The following is a 20,605-nucleotide window of genomic DNA, read 5'->3' on the forward strand; positions in this document are numbered from 1 at the left end:
CAATCTCTGCATGCTTGGAAATGCTAGTGTGTGTTGTCTCATGTGCATTCTTCCTTGCACATAGTAGATAATTTACTTCTCTCCAAACTGTTGCATTTTTCTTCTTTTAGGCTGAACATGGTAGAAATGGATGCCACTCCTGGCTGTTCAAAGCATTTTCTGCAGTCACATTAGTACCTGTTATTGCATGCAAAAATGCTTGACTTCTGTGCTGTGCTAGCAGAGATGCTCATTGCTTCACCAGGGCATTATATGCTATTTCAGGATCAGTAAAGCTATAAATAGGACAGTGATTACATTTGCTTAATCCAGGTTGTTTAAATGCATTCCATAGATCATTTCTGCCTTGTTTTTTCATATGCTTAAGATTAATCTTGTTAGGCTTAGAAGAAAGAGCACTATTTCATAGCTGAAATGTCATTGGAAATCTTTACATTGAGTAGGATCAGAGCACAAGTGGATGGCATTCCTGGCACGGATGGGTATGGCAGCCCTCAGTGTCAAGTAAAGGTTGGCTTTGGGATGGAGCCCATCTTTTCCATGACTTGGGGCACAGCAAAACTCTGAAAGGACATGATAAGACATGCCAGTCTTTGGTGTGTGCTGGGTCATGGTCCCTCGTTCAGCTTCAAGAGGAGCTGAGTACTGAGGGCTGCTGAGATCACTTTTGTGTTGGTCCCAGAACCTGGAGTGAGGGCTACTTAAGGCAGCTTTCCCACCAGAAGTAATACTTGTGGCTTCTGTAGTGCAGCCCGTGACTGTGCTGTCAGGTGATGTAGTTGCTGCAGTTCAGCCTGTTACTGGATGCAGATGTGGTTGTGACAGCTGTGCACGTACTCCCAACCTGCAGCAAAATTCAGAGTACTGTAGCATGGCTGCATTCTCTTTTATGAACAGGAATGCACAGATATCCACCAAAACTTCAGCTGTAATTTTGTAGCTCCATCTAGGCCTTTGAAGTTGTTAGGTCTCTATTTTGGCAACTCCAAAGCAGCACTTGGCCCCTTATGGTGCTTCTGGATAAATTCCTTCAAGAATATTGATATTTGCTCAACTAAGACATTCAGAAAAGCTGAGGATGTATTTACATGCATTTTCACGAAGCTTTCCAGCTTCTGGAGCGTGGTTTTCTGGCTGTATAAAATAGTTCAGCACAAAGTGAGCGTGCCAGGGCTGAATGTTTTGCTAGGCAATACCTTTGTATATAATTTCTGTTTACTAACCTCAGAAAAGGAATGAAATGGTTCTGTATTACACATCAGGGGGGTTTCAAAGGGAGTGCATTTTAAGTATTCCAAGCATGAAATCGTATCTTTAGGCATTTGGAAAACTTGGAGAGGTTGATCACAGAAGAACAGGAAATATTTTGCACTTTATTTTAGCAGTGTGAGTCCTGCAGTGGAAGCATGCTCCAGAGTCCTGCAGTGGAAGCATGCTCACTCTTCCGCTCACTCTTTACTCTAGACTAAAGTTAGAAGCCCTTTTTTTCCCCCTTTCTTCTCTCCTGATAAATGGAAATCACCATTGTAATAGTCTGAAATTTCTGTCTTTACCTAGGCACTGGTTCACACCATCATGCTAAGTATTTCTGCTGTGAGTGTGAATTCTGCCTCCCCTGTGGGGAACAGCAGCTTTCCAGTGTCCCATACCTGCCTTGGGAATGAGACTGGATGCTAGCTAGGAGTGAGGAAGTGTTGGCCTTCAGCACCACCATGGCTGTATTTGTTGCCATTACATAATTCTGATACCTAAATAATTGTTGTGTGAAGTGTGATCTTTTTTTACCGATCTAAAAGCTCTTTGTCTGTGTGCATTATTTAATCCATGCCAAACAGAATGCAGCGAGGGACCAGGCAACTTCAGTGTAAGGCACCCAGCTGCAAAACAGGGAGGCTGATGATCACCTGTAGATTTGCATCTACATTCAGGATACCTTGCAGTAGTTGTCAGCTGGTTTGTGTTGTACACAAGACAGAACAAGAAGACTTCACTAAAAGCCACCTGTGTCTTGGAGGCTCATGAGAAAGAGGTCGGGTTCACAAGAATAGCCTAGACATGCGTAAGAGTAATTTAAGCACACAGTGTTGCTTAAGTCAGGATGTACCACTGGATGTTTATTTTGGAGCCACTGAACTTCCAACACATTAAAAATAATGCACTTGAAAGGATACCAGTGAAACTGCAGTCTACTCCTTATTTAAAAAGTGCTTATGACTAGGGACAAGAAATATGGGAAAGCTGGACAGGTTCTTCAAAGGCACAAGATGCAGTTAACCAGTCATCTCCTTTGCTGAGCCATCTGTTCCATTATTTTACTTACCCACTAAGTGAACTGCTTGGTTGAGTGAAGAAGAGGTGTCAGATATTAGTGGGATGGGCAGGGAGAAAATGCAGCTGAAGCTGGAGACTTGTGAAGGAAGAGAGGTAACTGATGGGTAGAAGAAACCAGAGAAGCCTTTTAGGCTGGTTTCCTAAGTGGGTTATGAAAGCACTCTTACAGTGAGCAGGTTGTGTCCTATCAGGCTGATAACTTTATCCCACAGCAGTAGTTGTGTTTGCACTCCTCTCTTTGTTTTTGTGTTCCCCCCTCCCCCTTTTTTTTTCCTCCTCTTCTTTTTTCCCCTTGGTAATGAAGGAGCCATTTTTGGGTCGTATTCTGACCCACAATCCACACAGATTTCCTTCCCTATTATTTGTGTATGTCTGAAAACATGCAGGGCATGAACTTCAAAAACCAAGTCGTTCTGACTTGGTGCTTAGAGTACTTCTGCTCCTCTTAGGCTTCTGTAAGGAGCTATGGCAGTCTGATCTTGACGTTGATTTAGGCTGAAGCAATGTTCCTCCTCATATTCTCACAGAGAGATGAGAAAATACTCTCTCTGTCTTGCTCTTTCCCTTTTTCCCTTGCCCTGCAGAGTGTAGAACAGCCTTAGGGAGATGTGGCTGATGTGATTGCACGAGCACCCATTCTCCAAAGGAGCTTAACTTTCCTGCCCCTCTCCCAAGCAAACCTCGTTGCTTTAGCAGTGATTCACAGGCTGCGTGTGAACGCACACCGCTCTGCTAGGAAGGATGAGTCTTCATTTACCCTGTGCTACACAGAGCATTAGGAGTCTTCGAAGAGATTCAATTTTCAGGTGCAGTGTTTTGGTTGTAGAACACAATGATGTTTATTTGTGAAATAAACCAGCCTGCTTCAAGGACACACTGCTGGAGCCTCCAGCATCTTGAGTGGCTTAGGAGATTCCACTGGCCCTAATGCATGATTTTCCAAAATACTCCAATTAATTAGTCATGTGTTCCATTAGCATAGTGAAAACCTATGTTAATGAGACCCAGCAGAGATTTTATCAAACCCATTGAGTGTGAAAGAGGAATGGCATCCTGGTTCACAGCAACTGGACAGAGTGATTCCACCTTCTCTATCAATGCTTAGTGACCTGTTGTGACATTGGAAGGTGGAGAGCTTGTATCACACCGCTCTTAGCCAGACATAGCCAACCCAAAGTGCACCAGGGACATACCAGGAGCTTGCATACTGCCAGGAAAAACACTTAGTTGGAAGGTTCAGCCCCTGTCATCTTTTTGAGTGCTTTCTTCTTTCCCTTGATTTTAAAAACTTGATGTCCCATCTAAAAATGAGCTGAGGTGCTCCCATACTCAGGTGAAATTACACTCGGTAGAATTCCTGAACCCAGTGCTGAGTTGGCTGGGCTGATCATATAAATCATTCCAGCTTATTGGGATCCCCAAAACAGAATATTATCATGAGGAAGGACTACAACTAGCAAGTTCAAATGGTTTGGCAGGGCTAATGATTGAGCTGAGCATTGCAGAGCCAGATCTCACTGCTTGCAGTGACCAACTCAGAACAATCAAAGGATGAGGAGCTACCTCCAAGTTAGATTTGGCCTTGGCAATTTTCATCTAAAAAAGAGCAATCATTCATGTCCATGCAAAGTTCACTGAAGGAATTTATTTCACTTGTGGTAATTCCTAAAAGCCCCCCCCACCCATTCAGTTCTGTGTGCTGTGGGAGAGAGGACGTGTCCTAAAAAAGCTTACAGTCTCTGATACTCTGCTGCCTCAGCATCTTTTAATGGGTATCCTTTGTGGTTCCCATTCCTGTGTAAAAATCAAATATCTCATTTTGAAATGTATGGTAGATGCATCAGTGATATTTTTGTTTATGGAAATGCTCATCTCAGAGAAACAGATAAGATAACCTCCCCCCCAAACTCCACCATTACAGACCGATATTGCTCTCTTTGTACTGTTTCGACTCTAGAACATCTTGTCCATTTTATGTTCATGAGGACTGAATTACATATTTCTGTACTTATAAAATGTCTTTTGCAATATCAGAGTTGGAAAGGGATTAGTTTTTCAGTATACATTGTCTGCTTGGGGCTTCTGTTCTTGGTCAGTTTTATCTATAAATGACAAAAGCTTTTTGAAATATGTAAATGTTTACTTGCAGCTTTGCAAATCAGCTTTGTGCAACTCTTGCCGCTTTGGTTTTGCTGGAGTTAAGCTGGTCATAGAATCATAGAGTTGTGTCAGTTGGAAAAGACATTGAAGATTGAGTCAACCATCAACCTAGCACCACCATGGCCATTGAACAGCATCCTAAAGTTTTTGAACACCTCCAGGGATGGTGACCCCACCACCTCCCTGGTTAACTGATTCCACTCTTTACGTAAGAAATGTCTCTTGACATCCAACCTGAACCTCCTCTAGCACAATTTCAGGCCATTTCCCCTTGTTCTGTCACTTGATACTTGGGAGAAGGAGCTGACACTCACCTCACTCCAACCTCCATTCAGGTCGTTGTACAGAGTGATGAGATCACTCCTCAACCTCCTCTTTTCCAGACTAAACAATCCCAGTTCCCTCAGCCACTCCTTATAGGACTTGTTCTCTAGACCCTTCACCAGCTTTGTTGCCCTTCTCTAGACACTCTTCAGCAACTCAGTATCTTTCTTGTAGCGAGGGCCTTAAAACTGAACATAATATTTGAGGTGTCCCACTGTGTATGTCACTGATGAAGATCCCAGTATGGACCCCTGAGGGACACTGCTTGTCACCCATCTCCATCTGAACATTGACCAATTGATCACTACTGCCTGGATGCAACCATCTAGCCAGTTCCTTATCCACCGAAAAGTCCACCCATAGAATCTTTATCTCCCCAGTGTAGTGAAAAGGATGTTGTAGGGGACCATGTCATCATAAGAAGGGGCTGGGATGTGTCAAGAAGAAAAGAAGCTTTGCTTTCATACTCGCTCAGCAGCCTAGTGGGGTTGGATTAGCAAATGGAAGGAGATAAGATGTGTGTTGTGCATAGACCTGTGGAGGTCTGCGTGTTGGACTGACTGCGCCGGGACAGGAATGAAGTGACAACAGGATGCTGTACAAAGAAAGCAAACTGGGGAAATTAGACAAGGGCTTTGTTTCTCTTTTCTCCCCTGCTTTGTGCTTTTGGTTACTGGAATCCTAATGTTTTTGCAACAATGCTTGGTTAAATGGTTTCAGACAGAGCTGACTTTTTGTTTTGCATGTCTGTGCTCCTTTTAAGGAATGCTGCTCTTATGAAAACAAAGATATGTGAAAGGTTAGAGATCCAAGAAAATGGCCTTTCAGAAGAGAGGACCTCTGTTGTTTTTCCTAGCAGTAAAAGAGATGGTTCTGTTTATTAAGCTGTGCATACCATATGATGCTTCATATTTTTTCCATTTGATTTCCTGTAGGGTGATTTCACTTGGAACAGCATGTCAGGGCGCAGCGTTCGCCTGAAGTCAGTTCCCGTCCAAAGCCTCTCGGAGCTGGAGCGTGCTCGGCTGCAGGAAGTGGCTTTTTATCAGTTGCAGCAGGACTGTGACCTGGGCTGTCAGATTACTATCCCCAAAGGTAAGGGCCTGATAAACCATCTCTGTTTAGATTGCTAAACCACTGGCTTCATATCACAGCAGTAAAAGGCAGAACACTGGATTGCTTATTCCACAGTTATTGTCTTCTATCTCAGCTCTGCTTAAACATAGCAACTGCGTACAAAAGACTGGTGAGGCTGTTTATCTGTTATGTACAGTTCAGACCACTTGGGGAGGGATCCACCTGATCCAGGACAGATGAGCACAGGGCAGATAATCTAAGTCAGACCTATTCATGCTAGAATTTGTTGACACTCTGTTGAGGAAAAAAAAAGCTTTTCTTCCACTCTCTGCCATCCCAAAGTACACATCAGTGTGGGTCAGATAGATCATGCTATAGAAGTGGCTTTGTCACTCTGTATTGTGCTGGCTCTGGAGAAAGCCAAGTATCCCTAGTTCAGACAAACAGTGAAGGCATCTGCATCAGTAAGGTGACTCTTACCCAAGTTTTCCTACAGACAGCTGCGCTTATTTCCTAGAAAACAAGTTAATTGTCAGCATAAAACATTGACATCCTGAGGAATGGGAGATGAATGGACAAGAAGCAGCTCAGCTGTCAGAATGCTGATACAGGATATGTGTACATAGCAGGCCTGTACTTAGGTTACTGTGGAAGAGATCTAAACCCCACTAAAACTAATGTCAAAGTTTCCATTGTTTCCTGTAAGCTGGAGATTAAGCCTGGCAAAGGCAGCTGCTGTGCTATCATCTGCCAGTCTGTCTTTCTGTTGTTTCTTTCCAGCTGCTCTATACTTATGTAAGGAATAACAAGGAATCACTGGATTCTCACCTTTGGCTGTTAGCAGAGGCACTGCATGGCAGCACACACATAATGGTGGCACAAGGCCAATGTCTTAACTAGTGGAGGTGATGCAGGAAAAAGGTTGTCCAGTGTGTGAAAATAATGGTGTGGAGAAGACAAATGTGAAAGACATCAGCTTGTGCATTCATCGTCGTTGGGCTTGCAGAAAACTAATGCCCAAAGGTTCAACTTCCCAGTTGCAGCAGGGTATCAGTTTATAAAGAGATGGAAGCAATCAGCGTTGATGTTTGTGACAGCAAAGTCCTGAGGGACTTCTGCTGAGCTCAGAAGTGCAGGAGGCCTAGCAGCAGTATATGTTTTCTCATGTACTTGTTTACCTGGACAATGTGGTCATCATCTCTAGTAGCTCAAATAGAAATGGCATCCTGCTTCTGGTCTCCTTGACAGCAAGTTTCTGGCTCCTGACCTATCTCATTCTGTGGGAATGGCTACATGCAAATGCCTGTGTATCAGCAATGTTTTGTGCTGTATGAGTGTGTGACAGCACAAGAGGAAGATGGTTTCTTCAGTGTCAACAAAGAGTAATGGAAGGCAGGTGATATTTTCACAGGAAGCAGTCTCTTACAGTTGCTGAAGTTGCTCAGTTGTGTTTCTCACTGCTAATACTGTTGTATGCTGTAGCCACACAGGCAGCATTGCTGCACAGTGGGTATCTTGGTGTAATTAGGCCAATGGTGTTATTAATGCAGTAACCATCCAGACACTTGTGTTGTCCTGGGATGCAAAAGCAGCATGGCATGTGTGGGTCTGAGCAGCAGAACAGAAATCTCATGTGTGTTATCACACCAAGCATAATCCCCAAAACTCTCTGGAAGGTTTATGTCTGGCAGAGGACTTAGAGTTATGAGCACATAAGAGTCTTGTGAACTAGGGATTCCCCCCAGGGAGTTTTCATCCTCCTCCCTCTTGCATCACCAAACACAAGTGGGCATGTTGATAAAGGAGAAAATCTGATGCCTGAGGCTGGATCTGGGAATACAATGTACTAATTGTTGTTGGCTTCTCAGCAGCAAATATGACATTCTCCCATTTAATTTCTTTGAATAGTTGTAAACAAACTTTGGGTGATTTGGGGGCAAGCCCCAGAAAACACCTGAATTCATGTCTGCTTAATCCTGCCTTTGCTTGTGTAAAGCAGAGGGGTCACCATTAGTGCTTGCTACTGCAGCACTGCGTAGACTGCTTGTAGAAGAAAACATTCCACTTATTCTTGCCCAGCCCTGGCCATAGGGCATTGGTAAGAACCCCTTGGGAAGAGGGGATGAAGACATTGGCTCATTTGGGAAGAAAGGGATCTTAATAGGTAATGGGGAGGAAACAGACAAGATGTTCTTCTTTTACACAAAATGCTATAATCTATTCAGGGGTTTTATGCTTGTGCCATAAAATCATGCTCCATGTTCCAGCTGCAATAATGCTGTGATTCTGTGCTGCCACTTGTGATTAGTTTGTTCTTCATGGGTAGATGATAACATTTTTATTGACTCTCATGCTTTGGGAGTCTAGGGCTGCCTTCCTCAGTATTAGCTTGTGTAGGAAGCTGAAACTAGTAGGCCTGTAATTATACTGGTGGGTACCAGTTTTTTGCATGCAGTTACTCTGCAGTGGTTCACCAGCTGTGAATCAAGGCTCTCTCTTGATGGATTCAACTGTGCAGTGCTTTTGCCACCAGAATTTAGTCTCAGTACAAGTTGGGGGCAAGGGAGCAGTGAGTGAGACCTAGGATGTGTGTGAATGATTTAACCATCGAAGGGCTTCTCAATATTGAGGAAGTTATGATGAACAGAATGAGCCCTGGGTGACTCATTCATCGCCCCTCAGCTCCAGAAAGGTTCAGCAAATTAAAAGACTTACATTTAGAAGAGTCCTACCTCCTGACCCACTGATGTATGAATTGAGATGTTCCCTGAATCCCATAAGAAGACTTTGGGCTCAGAGAGTGGATCATTTGACAGCTGTGTTAATCTTGTTTTAGCAGATCTAGCAGCTTAAGGTCGCATCAGCCGATCTAGGAGCTTAAACTTGCAGAATTGATGAGGCCTGTCGGTATCTTAATGTTCATCCTTAAGTGGGATGACACTTTCAGAAGTGATTCCTGAAGATAGGGCAGTTGAAGATACTGCAAGGACTCAAAAGGAGTGGGAATCAGAAAGAGTTCTTGTGATAAAGAAGGTTTTGTAGGATTAGTCATGAGACATTGAGCTAGAGGAAGACTACTTAGGAAAAGTGTTTGCTTTTATTCCCAAACAACAGCAAATAAAAAAGGGAAAGAAATGAAAATTTACACTGAATTCTCCAGTCAAAGGTTGGAAATATTACTTTAGTGTGGATGGAGCAGAATTTGAGTCAGCAAGGGGAATGCAGTCTCTAGGTTTTGCACAGGTTCTCACAGAATCCCTATTACACATTTCTGGTTCTAACATTCTAAATTATTTCAGGCCAGAATTCCAGCTGTGAGGCAGTTAGGATGGAGCTGTTGTTCGTGTATGCAGATGCTCAGATTTCAGGGGCCTGGGCTCCCTCAGTTTAGAAGCTCTACTGGGCAAGAATCCTGGACATCTTTAACTAATACTTGCAAATCCCAGTGTTAACCTGTTTCAGCAGAGTATGACAGGGATCACACTTGATATTTTTTTTTGTAGGAAGACTATGAGCCTCATGAAGTATCTTTGTTGCATTCTCATATTCAAAGTACAAGATTGATACATCTGAGCATTGAGTTTATGTGTTGGCCCATGACTGTTAACTGCTCTGATGCAAGAGACTTGCAGCAGGTTGGGCTAAGGCCAGAGTGTTGGTCGCTCATTTCTTCTGTTGGCTTAGGTTGCAGCCTTAATGCTATGTTGATGTAGTGTTTTGGGTTTGACATGCACCACATACCAAAGTATATTTGTGCTTTGCTACAAGTGTTGCATACATTTGCTTTGTCCCTTTGGGTTTAATGTTTCCCTGATACACCACAGTCCATTTAAGTTAGGAAGTTACCTGCTTCTTGAGTTTAGGGAAGCTCCTGCCCCGCTACAGACACGGCTACAAAGTGAACAAACAGAGTGTCTGTATTCCTGTCATGGAAGAACATGCTTGGAAATAGCAAAGTGGTTATTTTCCTCCAGCATATATACTTAGAGATGGTTTTAAAACCTCATATACACTAAAGAAGGTGCAGGGAAGTGAACCTGAAGAGCTGCGTGTGCTTGAGTCCTCTGTTCACAGGAATTGAGTAGAATTTGCTGTCCAAATGGGAGCATTGCCCAAAGCCAGCTGCTTTCTCATTTTGTGAGAAAGGGTTTGTACTTGGCTTGTTACAGTTGCTGTCTATATCTGTCCTGCTGTTTTCCACCACGTAACAGTTTTTTGTTCAGCAAGTTGGATAGAAATAGACCTCGAGAGAAGGGATCAATAGAAATGTTGCATTTATCACTCTTCAAAGATTTGATTCTGCTTTGAAACTGCACTTTTTAGATGTGTTTTCCTAACAGACAGGGTGGTCTGCTGATAATATGCTCAACTGGTGTAAATTGGTATGTCACCTTTGCCTTCAGAATAAATGTGCAGCATCAAAAATCTATTAATGCCTGGCAAGCAAATTATGGAAAGTTGTTGTTGTTGTTGGGGGGGTGTTTTGTTTTGTGGGGCTTTTGTTTGGTTGGTTATTTTTGGTAGATTTGCATCAGAATCACAAGAAGTTGCTTTTATGTCTTATTTGATGAATAAAACTCAGGTCCCTGTAGATGTGCAGATTGCTTTTGAGATGGGGGTCGTTTCCAACAGTTTCTCCTTCCAGACAGGCTGCATGGCAACTTATGAATACTTCCTGGATGAATCACTTAATTCTAGTACAACCAAGCTCTTTAAAATGAGTAAAGCAATCTTGGAAGTAAATAATAGGGATAGCATTTATCTTATATTCCCTCTCTGAGTAATATATGCTGTTGCTAAGAGCTCTTATGCAGAGCAACATTGCAGGCTGTCATTAAAAAATTTAAAGTTCTCTCATTTTTTTTAACTTAAAGAGCTGAGAGCAGCTTCTTATCAGTATCACTGAGGTTGGAAGAGACCTCAGAGATCATTGAGTCCAACCTGTCACCACAGACCGCATGACTAGAGTAGGGAGGATGCTACTGCCTACTCTATTGCCCAGTTTGTATAACCATGGCCTCACTCACAGTGACACTGAGACCCTGAACTGGTCTGTATAAAAGACAGCATTTGAGGGTTAATTATAGTGATGGCATTGCAGGTGAATTTCAACCTTGCCCCAAACTTTCCAAAAGGATAGTCTCAGAAACTCCTCAGTTCTGGCTCACAGTCAGTGCACCAGGGCAAACACTCCTGTCTTCGTTCCGTAGGCTGTTGTTCACTGTCAGAGCCTGAAAGAGATGACCTGGTTTTTCAAATAGAAAAGTCTTTTAGGCATTAACTAAACCTGGAAGTGCTCACCATGCTGGAAAAACAGGTCATGTAGCAATGTACTGTGCACTCAGGAGTTTGATTCTACACCCTTGGTCTTTTAAATATTCATCGTGCTAGAATTAATCTATAGATGCCCAGCGCGTGGTGTGTGCACTGCAATAAAACCTGCAGTTATGCATAAATTAGTAAGCATTGAACAAAGCAAGTCTATTTCTGGTGAGAAAAGGGAAAAAAAATCTGCACAATTGCCTGGGTGAGCTTCAGAAAAAAATCATGTAAGTTAACAAAGGGAAAAACAGTGCAGAAAGTGCAGATTCCTTCACTGTGTCAGTTGTCTGTCGAGTCCTTCTCTCATCTTGCTGATATTCTGAGCGCAGTCTTTGGAGGAGCAGTGTGTTGTTGATGCATAGAAAGAAGACATTAAGTGATAACTGCACACACAAAAGGCTGCATAAAAGCCCAGCAACGTTTGTCACTTAGTGGTTTAAACATTTCCAAACTGTGAGTTAAAGTAGCAGTCTGTATTTAACAGCACTTTGGGTCGGTACAGTGCTGCCTTGCATAAATGTGTGCTAATTATTTTGTGGGTGTTGTATGAGGCTAATCATGGTTTGCCTCTTTCCCAAAAACTCTTTGGCTTTAATTACATTTTTAAACCACACTGCAGATAATAAGTACAAAGCATTACCATAATGAATTGGGTTCATTTAAGATGTAAAACTGCTAGAGTTGTCTAAGTTTTTAAGCACATTATGAATGTTTCAGCAGTGTTTATGCTTGGTGTAACCTGAATCAGCAATCATTTAAAGCCATGTTTATTTCTGCTGAATACAGATTGTAATTAATCATGCCTGGCTGGGGAGGATGAGAACCTTCAAGCTCTTGGCAGATCCTCTAAGCTTTAGCTTTTCCCTGAGATTTCTCTCTCTCTTGCCATGGGTAAACTCTAAATGTAAATTGTTATAGGTCACTGTCTTTAGTGGAACTGCACCCATTTTCCCCAGGTAAGCCTTTCTCTTCTGACACTCTGTCATCTCTTTCTTTGGTCAGGAGTACACAAAGCTGACTCTATGTTTTCTGACCTGTCCATCTCCAGAACTGCTTCCCACTTCTTGTGTTCCTCTAGGCCTGCGTGTCACTTGTATCCAAGCTTCAGGGTCTGCAGAGACAAATGCAGACATGTTGTTTCAGCCTGCTGTTTACTTAGCAATGACCTTCACTGTTGGGGCCGAAAGAATCACCCATTCATGACAAGGTTCAGGAGAAAGCATTGATGGTTTAGTTTTTCATGGGGCTGTGAGTGGTGTTTGTTCCTGTGTTCAGTACTGAAGTGTTCAGTTTTCTTGCATTTCTGTTGTATTTAAGTGTGCAGTGCTGAAACAGTCCAGAGGTTGCCTTTGTGTAGGTTTGAGTTTAATAAAATTTGATTTAGTATTAATCAAACCACTGAATTTTATATCCAATTCTGACTTTTGTTCCCATTTTTATGCCTCAGTAGACTTCATTGGAATGTCAGAGTACCAATAAATGGGTCTTTGGAGAGTAAGTCTCCAAGACTGTGAAGAAATGCAAGTCATTTATCAAAGGGTACTGTGCAGCATTAATTTCAATTTATAGCACAAGAAATAATTTTTCAGCTGTTTCAGACATGTAAAGCCAGAGCCCAGTGGTAGTAAGGGAGCCTGTAAAATCCAGTGGTACTGTCAGGCTCATGCTAGGAGGTTACAAGCCATTCATAGTTCCAGGAGGTAAAAAAAAATGATTTCTGTAATAAACTCAGTCATATCAGCTGGAAATGTCAGAAGGTGTGAAAGGACTGGGTGTATTAATCAAAGTATAACTCTGAGTTATGAACTCATCCATGCAGCTACAAGAAAGGAAAATCTAATCATAGACTGTATCAGGCAGTGAATTATCACCATGATACTGCTGAACTCTAACCCAGAATACCTCACCCAGTCTAGTCAGCCTTACTTGAGAGAGATGAATTCATGCCATTGCAGGTGTAGAGAAAGGGCAGTTAGCATAACCAGCAAAGGACAATCCACCTCCAGAGACAGGACCTGAGTATCCTGGTTAACTGAGTGCTGGGAGCGAATACGGCCTCGATAAACGCAGAGTGCAAGGGGAGTTGATCAAACCACAGTTACTTAGGGTAAAAAGAAATGTTAATCTTAAAGGATGTGGAAAAGTCAGGATTTGTCCCTCTGTCTCTTCAGTAGCATTCTGGGCATAGCTTTCAAAAGGAGCCGAGGGACAGCTGTGGGCAAACAGCTTGTGCTCCCTCTCAAACCCTAAATGTGAAGATGAGAGTTCATCAGTGAAGATTCACCTCACTGCCTCTGTGGTATGTGGCTGCTGTAAAAGACCACTTAAGACAATGGCTTACATAAGTCAAAAAACGTGTTAAGGCACACTATTTGGTGACCTTCTAACCATGGAAGTGCAGCACAGATACAGTGTGTTTCTTTTTGAGGTATTGCTGTATTGCAAAACCAGTAAGGCAAAGGTACATGTTCATTAACCTCTAGCTAGGCAAGTGCCTGTGTTAGCATGAGTATTAGTCTCTATGTTGGACCTTTTATATTGCTTTGGAACTTAAAAAATTCACCAGGTACATGTTAAAGCAGGCCCATGTCTTAATCCCTCCTGTTTGTTGAGACCTAATAAATAAAATGTTTTTTCTGTTGACTTTTCATTATAAAAGATGCTGCTGGAGGAAATGATGATAGCCAGCCTTTGAGAACATACCTCTTCAAGAATGAACCTGCCTGTGCTGTTGCTTAAAATCTTTGGTGCTTAATACCTTAGTGAAAACTTGGATGTCAGAACAATAATTTCTCTGAGACTCTAATCCTTCTGAAACAATCTGGTTCGAAATGCGAGTTCCCAGATCAGATGGGTTGTGTGAAGGTGGTCAGCTATCACCCAGCTGGTATGACTGGTATGCAGAATTTATCCTGGAGATTAGTAGTCCTCCATCTCCAAATACTACCTTTGGTCCCACATCTGAGTCACAGTTTTGTGACCATGGATGAGGGCTAACCGAGTACCTTTTGGTTGTATGATGCTTTGTTATCAAGAGCATCCAGCAACAAGCCTGCATTGTCAGGTCTTCAAAATTAGTTGTCCGTTCTGCTACACAGGCTGTGACCATGCACGTGCACATGTGCCCAGCAGAATGCAGTGGGATATGGTTTGGTTCCCCAGTACAGCCTGGGCATCTGGGTGAACAAAGCATCACTTCTTCAGGCTGAAGAACTGGCAGTCCCTCACTGTTGTGTCTCTCACACTGTTCCTGGCTCCAGGTGCTGGGGCCACCTCACTCTGTTTCTACAGCTTTTGCAGCATTATTTATTCTTTCTGCACTTACTTAATTTTTGTGGTTGTTTCTATTCTTTTGCCTTTACAGATGGACAAAAGAGGAAGAAATCATTAAGAAAGAAACTGGACTCGCTAGGAAAGGAGAAGAACAGAGACAAAGGTACATTAAATTAGCACACATTTTCTGCTCAGGTGTTAGTTTTGCATACGAGGTTTCTTTCATCTTAAACTTACATTTTCTGGAGTAGGGGAATGTTACTGAGCTGATGTGCTGCCCAGGAATTCTGAACATACTGAAAAATATGTCTTATCTTTTATATTTGTCATCAGTATAACCCACTTCTCTTCAGCTGGAAGGTTGTTTCCTGGGAGAGGAAGCAGAGTTAAAGGGCTGCATCTTTTCTTCATTGTTCTTTCTCCCCATTTTCACCATCCAGTACAGGGTGCAGTCTGCATAACATCATCCATTTTTTTACCTCTATTTGCACTCTCCTATTTTAATTTGCAAAGCACATGGCCCCAGCCCTGCCCAAGCAAGTCAGTTGATTTGCTTTTCTTTTTCTAATCTTAGGAAAATAGCCTTTGTTTAAAAATACATAAATGCTTCAGTGCTACTGATCAGTTGGATGGCAATCGACTCCATATGACATGTATTTACAGATGTAGTTGGTACATTTTTGTGTGGACACTAATTGACTTTATGGGCTGGATCCTAATCCACTGGGCTTGACCTGTATTTGTAGCTGTTTGAACTAAGTCTAGATGTTGAGACATGAAAAGTGTCTCTGCAATGGCAGTTTTCTGCAGGTAGCTAATTGTGCATCTAATTTTGTATTCCCTTCTTGACATGAAATTCTGGGAAAGTGGTTGTAAAACTCAGGACTAACACCCCAGTTTCACAGACACAGATGTATACATTTATAGAGAGATGGGATTTGGTTACTCTGGCATTACTGCTTGTAACCTAGCTTGGCAGAAGGATGGAACAATGGAACTCCATTGAAAGAATTAACATCCCTGTTTCAAAGTTACTTCAAGAAGAAAATGTTCTCCTTTTAATTTGTGTTTGCTCGGTGGCTTCATGGATAGGATTATTATTGTCATGGTTTAGAATTGGCTATGGAAAATATTTGCATTCATCTGTCTAAAACTGAGGGTCCTCTGATGTTTCGTTTGTTTGGATCAATCCAGCGGCCTCCCACGTTGCCCTGCCAGTACCAAGCCTTTCATTTGGTAGGAGAATTGCTTGATGTGGGCCTGAACCCACGTGCAGAAGGAGCCTTTAAAGAAGAAATTTAATGATTTTATAGCTACCTTTGGGGGAAAATGTGTCTTGTACAGCTCCTGTCAATGCATTATATTTGGCTGCAGTGTAATTAACCAGTCATGATGTTGTTTTGTTTCTCCTTGCAGTTAAAAGTGGGAAGCACCATAGCTCTGTGCAAAATCTTCCCTGCTTTTCAGTGTGCTTGCCAGATACCTTCCTAGCAGTCTGTAGTCTTCCTTCTCTATGGCAAAGGGCTAACCACTTACAGTTGTTGAAAAGCAATCTTCTCTCTCTCACAAATTTTGGATGCACTGAGAGTTTTTAGCTTTCATGTGTCTCCTTTGAAAGTTTTTACCTAGAAGCTCTTTTGGGAGTTTAAATTCATTTTGTCTCTTTATTCTCACATTTTTCATTTGTAGCAGCAGATTTTACCAACTGTAAATTGATTTGATACCCCACCAAAGACCAAATTTTGCTGTCACCCAAACCCGGTGGATCTTTGCCTTTGCATTTCCAGAGCTTCTCCAGTGCATCTTTGGTGCAGTGGCTTGAGAAATGGTACTTGCCCAGCTGCACTGGTTGAGCACTTAAAGGTGATCCTGTTTTCAGGCCCTTTTTGTGTGTTCTCACTTTGCATGACAGCATTTATACTCCATTCAGTTAGTGATTTTGGGATCTGATGGATCTTCTGAGTGCACTTTGCTCTTCAGGGCTCTGTAGTTGACCACAGCAAAGGTCAGCACTTTGTACTTATTTGTCCCTGTATAAATTTATCTCCTTCCTGTTTTTCAGCATTACTCACATTTTCTGCTTAACTGTACCCACTCAAGCATTTTTAAAGATCCCTATGCTGAGTCTCTTTATTTTAATCCCTTTTTTTCTTCTTCTTTTAACTTCAGGCATTTCAGAAATGTACCCCTCTGCTTTTATCCTCTTTCTCCCATCTTCCACTACCTTATTCTCATTGACAGAGATGTCTTACATGCTGTCTCCATGCAGAAAATATTGTAGGACCTCTCCTGAGGGGAAAACACCCCAGCACTACTCAAACAGCAGGACCCATAGTTCTCCTTCAGGATGTCTGTATTGATTGGAGTATCGAGTTGGTCAGTAAGGGTTCAGAGGACAAAGGAGTCCAGCTCACCTGCCAGCCAAGTTGTGTTAGTAAAGTGAAAAGCAAGCCTTGTTGGCTTGCTGTTGTTGCAAACAGTATACATTCGCCCAAAGATAGCAGCATGTGGTGCCCTACTTCTCAGGGTTTCTGCCCATGATCATATCTGGTGCACTTGTTGCTGCCCTTCTGATTTATTAAAGATCATTTTCCCCACTGAAACTTGCTAAGCAGACCCTTTTCCATGGTAGCAGAGGGGATGCTGCCAGCTCTGGAAGGAAAAAGCCTCAGACCATGTGCTGCTGGTCTCCATAAGCATGAGCCTGCTATGCTCACATTGCAACCAAGTCCTACCAGCTTCCCCAAACAGTGGTCTCCATGTCACCCAAAGTCTGAGTTAACCTCCCTAGTGTGTGTTCAGCAAGCTGAAAGCATTATCCTGGTCTGTTTCACAATGTATTTTAAATAAGTATTCCTACCATTTGTTTTATAAAGAGAGTATCTTCCATTTCTGGGCAGCCAGTCCAAAATGAACACCATGGATTTGAGTATGCTCACACAAAAGGCCAAGAACACTTACCCACCCAGGCAGGTCCCTAGTCCTCATACCTGAAAGAAATGCCTTCCTTTCTGTTTCTCCTCAGTTTTCAGTCAGGGGCTCTCTTGGTAGCTAGTCCAGCTGCACCATTTTGAGAAGGGAACAGCAAAAGCAGGCAACAGGATGTTGGGGGGGAAGCAAGGAACGCTTTATGTAGACAAGTTGCAGCTGTCTTAATACAAGCAGCATTTTCATCCCTTCAGAACTGCTCTCCTAGGCACAGTTGCAGTTTGAAGAGTATGTAATTAGTTCCACACATTTTGAGTTTGTTATATCCCAGCCTGAGAGACCCCAGGTACCAGGGCAGGTAGCAGCCGAGGGGTCACGTTGTTGGGTCTTGCTTGCAGTACCTGCCACCAGAAAAGTCTTTTTTTTGATAGACTTCTGAAAGTTAGTCCTGATGATCACACAGCACCATCTGATCCTGTGTGTGGGTCGCAGCCAAAGATCACCAAGATGTGCCTGGCACAGAAAGCCGCACAGGTGGAGAAAAAGCCTATTGTGCTGATCAGCAGGGATGCACAATAGAAGCCTTGCTTCAGGGAGCACAAGGTGCAGACCTTGCACAGCTTGTGTGGTCAGCATTGTGTCTTTGTGTATGGGTGGCTCCAGAGAAAGAACAGGGAGGACCTGTGTCCTTGGTCTAGTCTGACAAACCCTTTCCTTTAGCACTGACATGCACTGAGCTATGCTAGCATGCAGACTTAACAGGGTTGCTGCCTCTGGGAACGTACCACCGCTCTCTGATTCGTGCGAGACTGTTCTCCCTCACCCCACCTCATTAGATGTCTGGGCTTAAAAAGTATGACCCAAAGATCCTGTACTCAGTTCTGCTAGGACTGTTTGGAGATGTTGTCGTTCATATTTGAGGCCTTGGTGCAGTCTGTGGGGTTTTTGCTCTCCTAACGTGACATTTCATTTGAACAGGTCGGTTGATTGACCTGCCTTTCTGTTTAGGGAGAGTTTTGGCAAGCTGTTACACATCTGAAGGCCACCAAAGACCCTGCAATAGAATTAACTGCATTTGGAATGAGATGATTATCTTTTATTTTGTCCTTTTTGACAGGTACATCTGTTGCCATCTCACTCAAAGGGGAGACATTCTAAAGCAAGTGGCTTTTACATTGTTCTCACATCTCTGAGTGACTCAGCAGAGCAGGATACAGCCAAACTTGCCGGATGTGAGCAGACAAAACGAGAGAGCAGCACTCCACCCAGATTCTTAAGCAATATTTTCTGCTTCCATCATTCAGTATCTTTGCTTTGCTCTACTCAGCCTCCTGGTTATTAATGGCCATCATGACTCTCAATTGTGCTGTCTACATATGTGTCCAAACATTTGCTTTAGCTGCTGACAAACAGTACTCAGGCTGAAGTGAAATGTCAGCACTGCTTGGAATAAGAAATTCTCAGGATGTTCTGCATGCTGGTGGCTGAGTGCTGTTCCTTTACAAATTCACTGCTAATTTGGATGGCAGCAGAATTGGAGCCTTTTGTCTGTCTCCTGCAAGTGATACGTGGGTCAGTGTAAGCATGCCTACTTGGGAAGTATACACAGGCATTCCTGAGAGAGATGCCTTCCAGAAAGGATTGCTCCTAGAAGATTTTATCAGTAAACCAGCTCCATTTTGCCTTAGTTCCAGTAAACCCTACAGGTGAACTAAGAGACTGGCTGAGAAATAATAGTCACTTGTTACAGGATTTGTTGAGCAACTGAGATTCATCCCTTTCGCTGACATTTCTGTGTGGAATGTAAATAGTGTGGCAGGTTCATCTGCAGGGCCTTAGCAGAGCTGCTCTGTACGCTGGAGTTTCTGAGAAAAGGCCTTCCTGGCAGCTGTGCTGCATGCAGCTCCAGCAGTAGATACTTGGTTTTCCTTTAGTTCATAGTTTTTGACAACGTTTTCCATGTTTACTTTCCAGCCATGCTCAGTAAGTGCAGACATACTTCTTACTGCTTCACCAGTTCAGCCTATCGTGATGTCAGTGTACCTTGGCACAACCCGAGGAGAGAGCTGAAGAGATGAAGTTTCTTTTGTTTTAATAGTGTATCAGAAATGTGAGAGCTTCTCAGGCCTCTCCAGCATCTCACTGAGCTTTATCAAAAGCTTTGGAAATGTTTCTCGTGCTCTTCAGGCATACAAAAGGTCTTCTTGAGCAGCCCTGTGTCATACTGTCTAATAAAATCAACTGAAGGACTGAAGAGACTCTTAATTTTTATTGTTTTATTAAAGTAAAAAAACCTTAAAGACCTGCCCACAGAAAAAGTCTAATGGGATGGTCTTCTATCACTCCTTCAAGGTCACTGAGCTCTGACTCACTGGAGAAGGGAATTTCAGCCACAGAACTGGTGCTCATAACATTGTTTTATCATGATTCTTCTGGAGTCAGTGCAGTGTTTTGATGAACCTACAGAAGGAAGGAGTCTGGCAGTTCCCAGGATGGACTGAATTTTACATTGCCCTTATATTCTTACTTCATCACTCTCTTTATGGATCCAAAGCAATTGAAATTTCAGTTAGCAAAAAGGTTAACCAGTCTGGCTTGCTGCACAGGTTGACTTAAAGACCCCCTCCCAATTTAAATATCTCTTAAACCACATTATTCTCTCAACTGTCTCCTACTCTCTTCCTCTCATTTTAAATAGAGGTAGTACAAGCACTGTGGTAGATCTGGATTGCAGCAGCTCAAATGCAGAACTTAAGCTGTACTGTACCCTGAGGTGCTAAGGAGACTTTCCATAGTTTCTGCCTTGTATGCTGTTCACTTTATTAGCCTTGAAGGCCTCATTGGGGTCTAGAGTACAGACATCACTGGTTATGGTTTGTAGGATGGAAACCACAATTTTTGCCAGCTAACACTTCAGAGAAGTCTTTGAAACTATGTATGGGCAAGGTGGCACAAGGCCAAGTAAGCTATGGGTCAACATCCTGGATATCATCATTGAATCAGGAAAGAAAAGGATTTCTGATCAGAGAGACTCATATTTGATCTGGCAGAGAGTTTTTCTGTGGCATGCAGCTGAGGAAGATTTCTTGGGAACATAACAGTTTTGATCAAACCTTGAAGAAACTTGCCTGAGCTGCAAGATGGAGTTTCTGGTAAGAGAAAGGATGCCCTTCTCTAAACCAGCAAATTG

General features: G+C 42.7%; 1 protein-coding gene across 5 annotated transcripts in view; it reads left to right on the forward strand.

Moving 5' to 3' along the window:
• ARHGAP6 (Rho GTPase activating protein 6) overlaps positions 1-20,605 on the forward strand; it is a 253,876-nt gene that overhangs the window by 200,940 nt on the left and 32,331 nt on the right. For all 5 annotated transcript variants that reach the window (XM_068163138.1, XM_068163140.1, XM_068163141.1 and 2 more), the window contains exons 2-3: positions 5,751-5,910; positions 14,579-14,650. In XM_068163138.1, coding sequence (XP_068019239.1) covers positions 5,751-5,910; positions 14,579-14,650 — 232 coding nt within the window. The remainder of the gene's footprint in view (positions 1-5,750; positions 5,911-14,578; positions 14,651-20,605) is intronic.

Source organism: Melanerpes formicivorus, unplaced genomic scaffold (genome assembly GCF_026170545.1).
Source record: "Melanerpes formicivorus ecotype bairdi unplaced genomic scaffold, bMelFor1.0.p_v2 SCAF_70, whole genome shotgun sequence".
Lineage (NCBI taxonomy): Eukaryota > Metazoa > Chordata > Aves > Piciformes > Picidae > Melanerpes > Melanerpes formicivorus.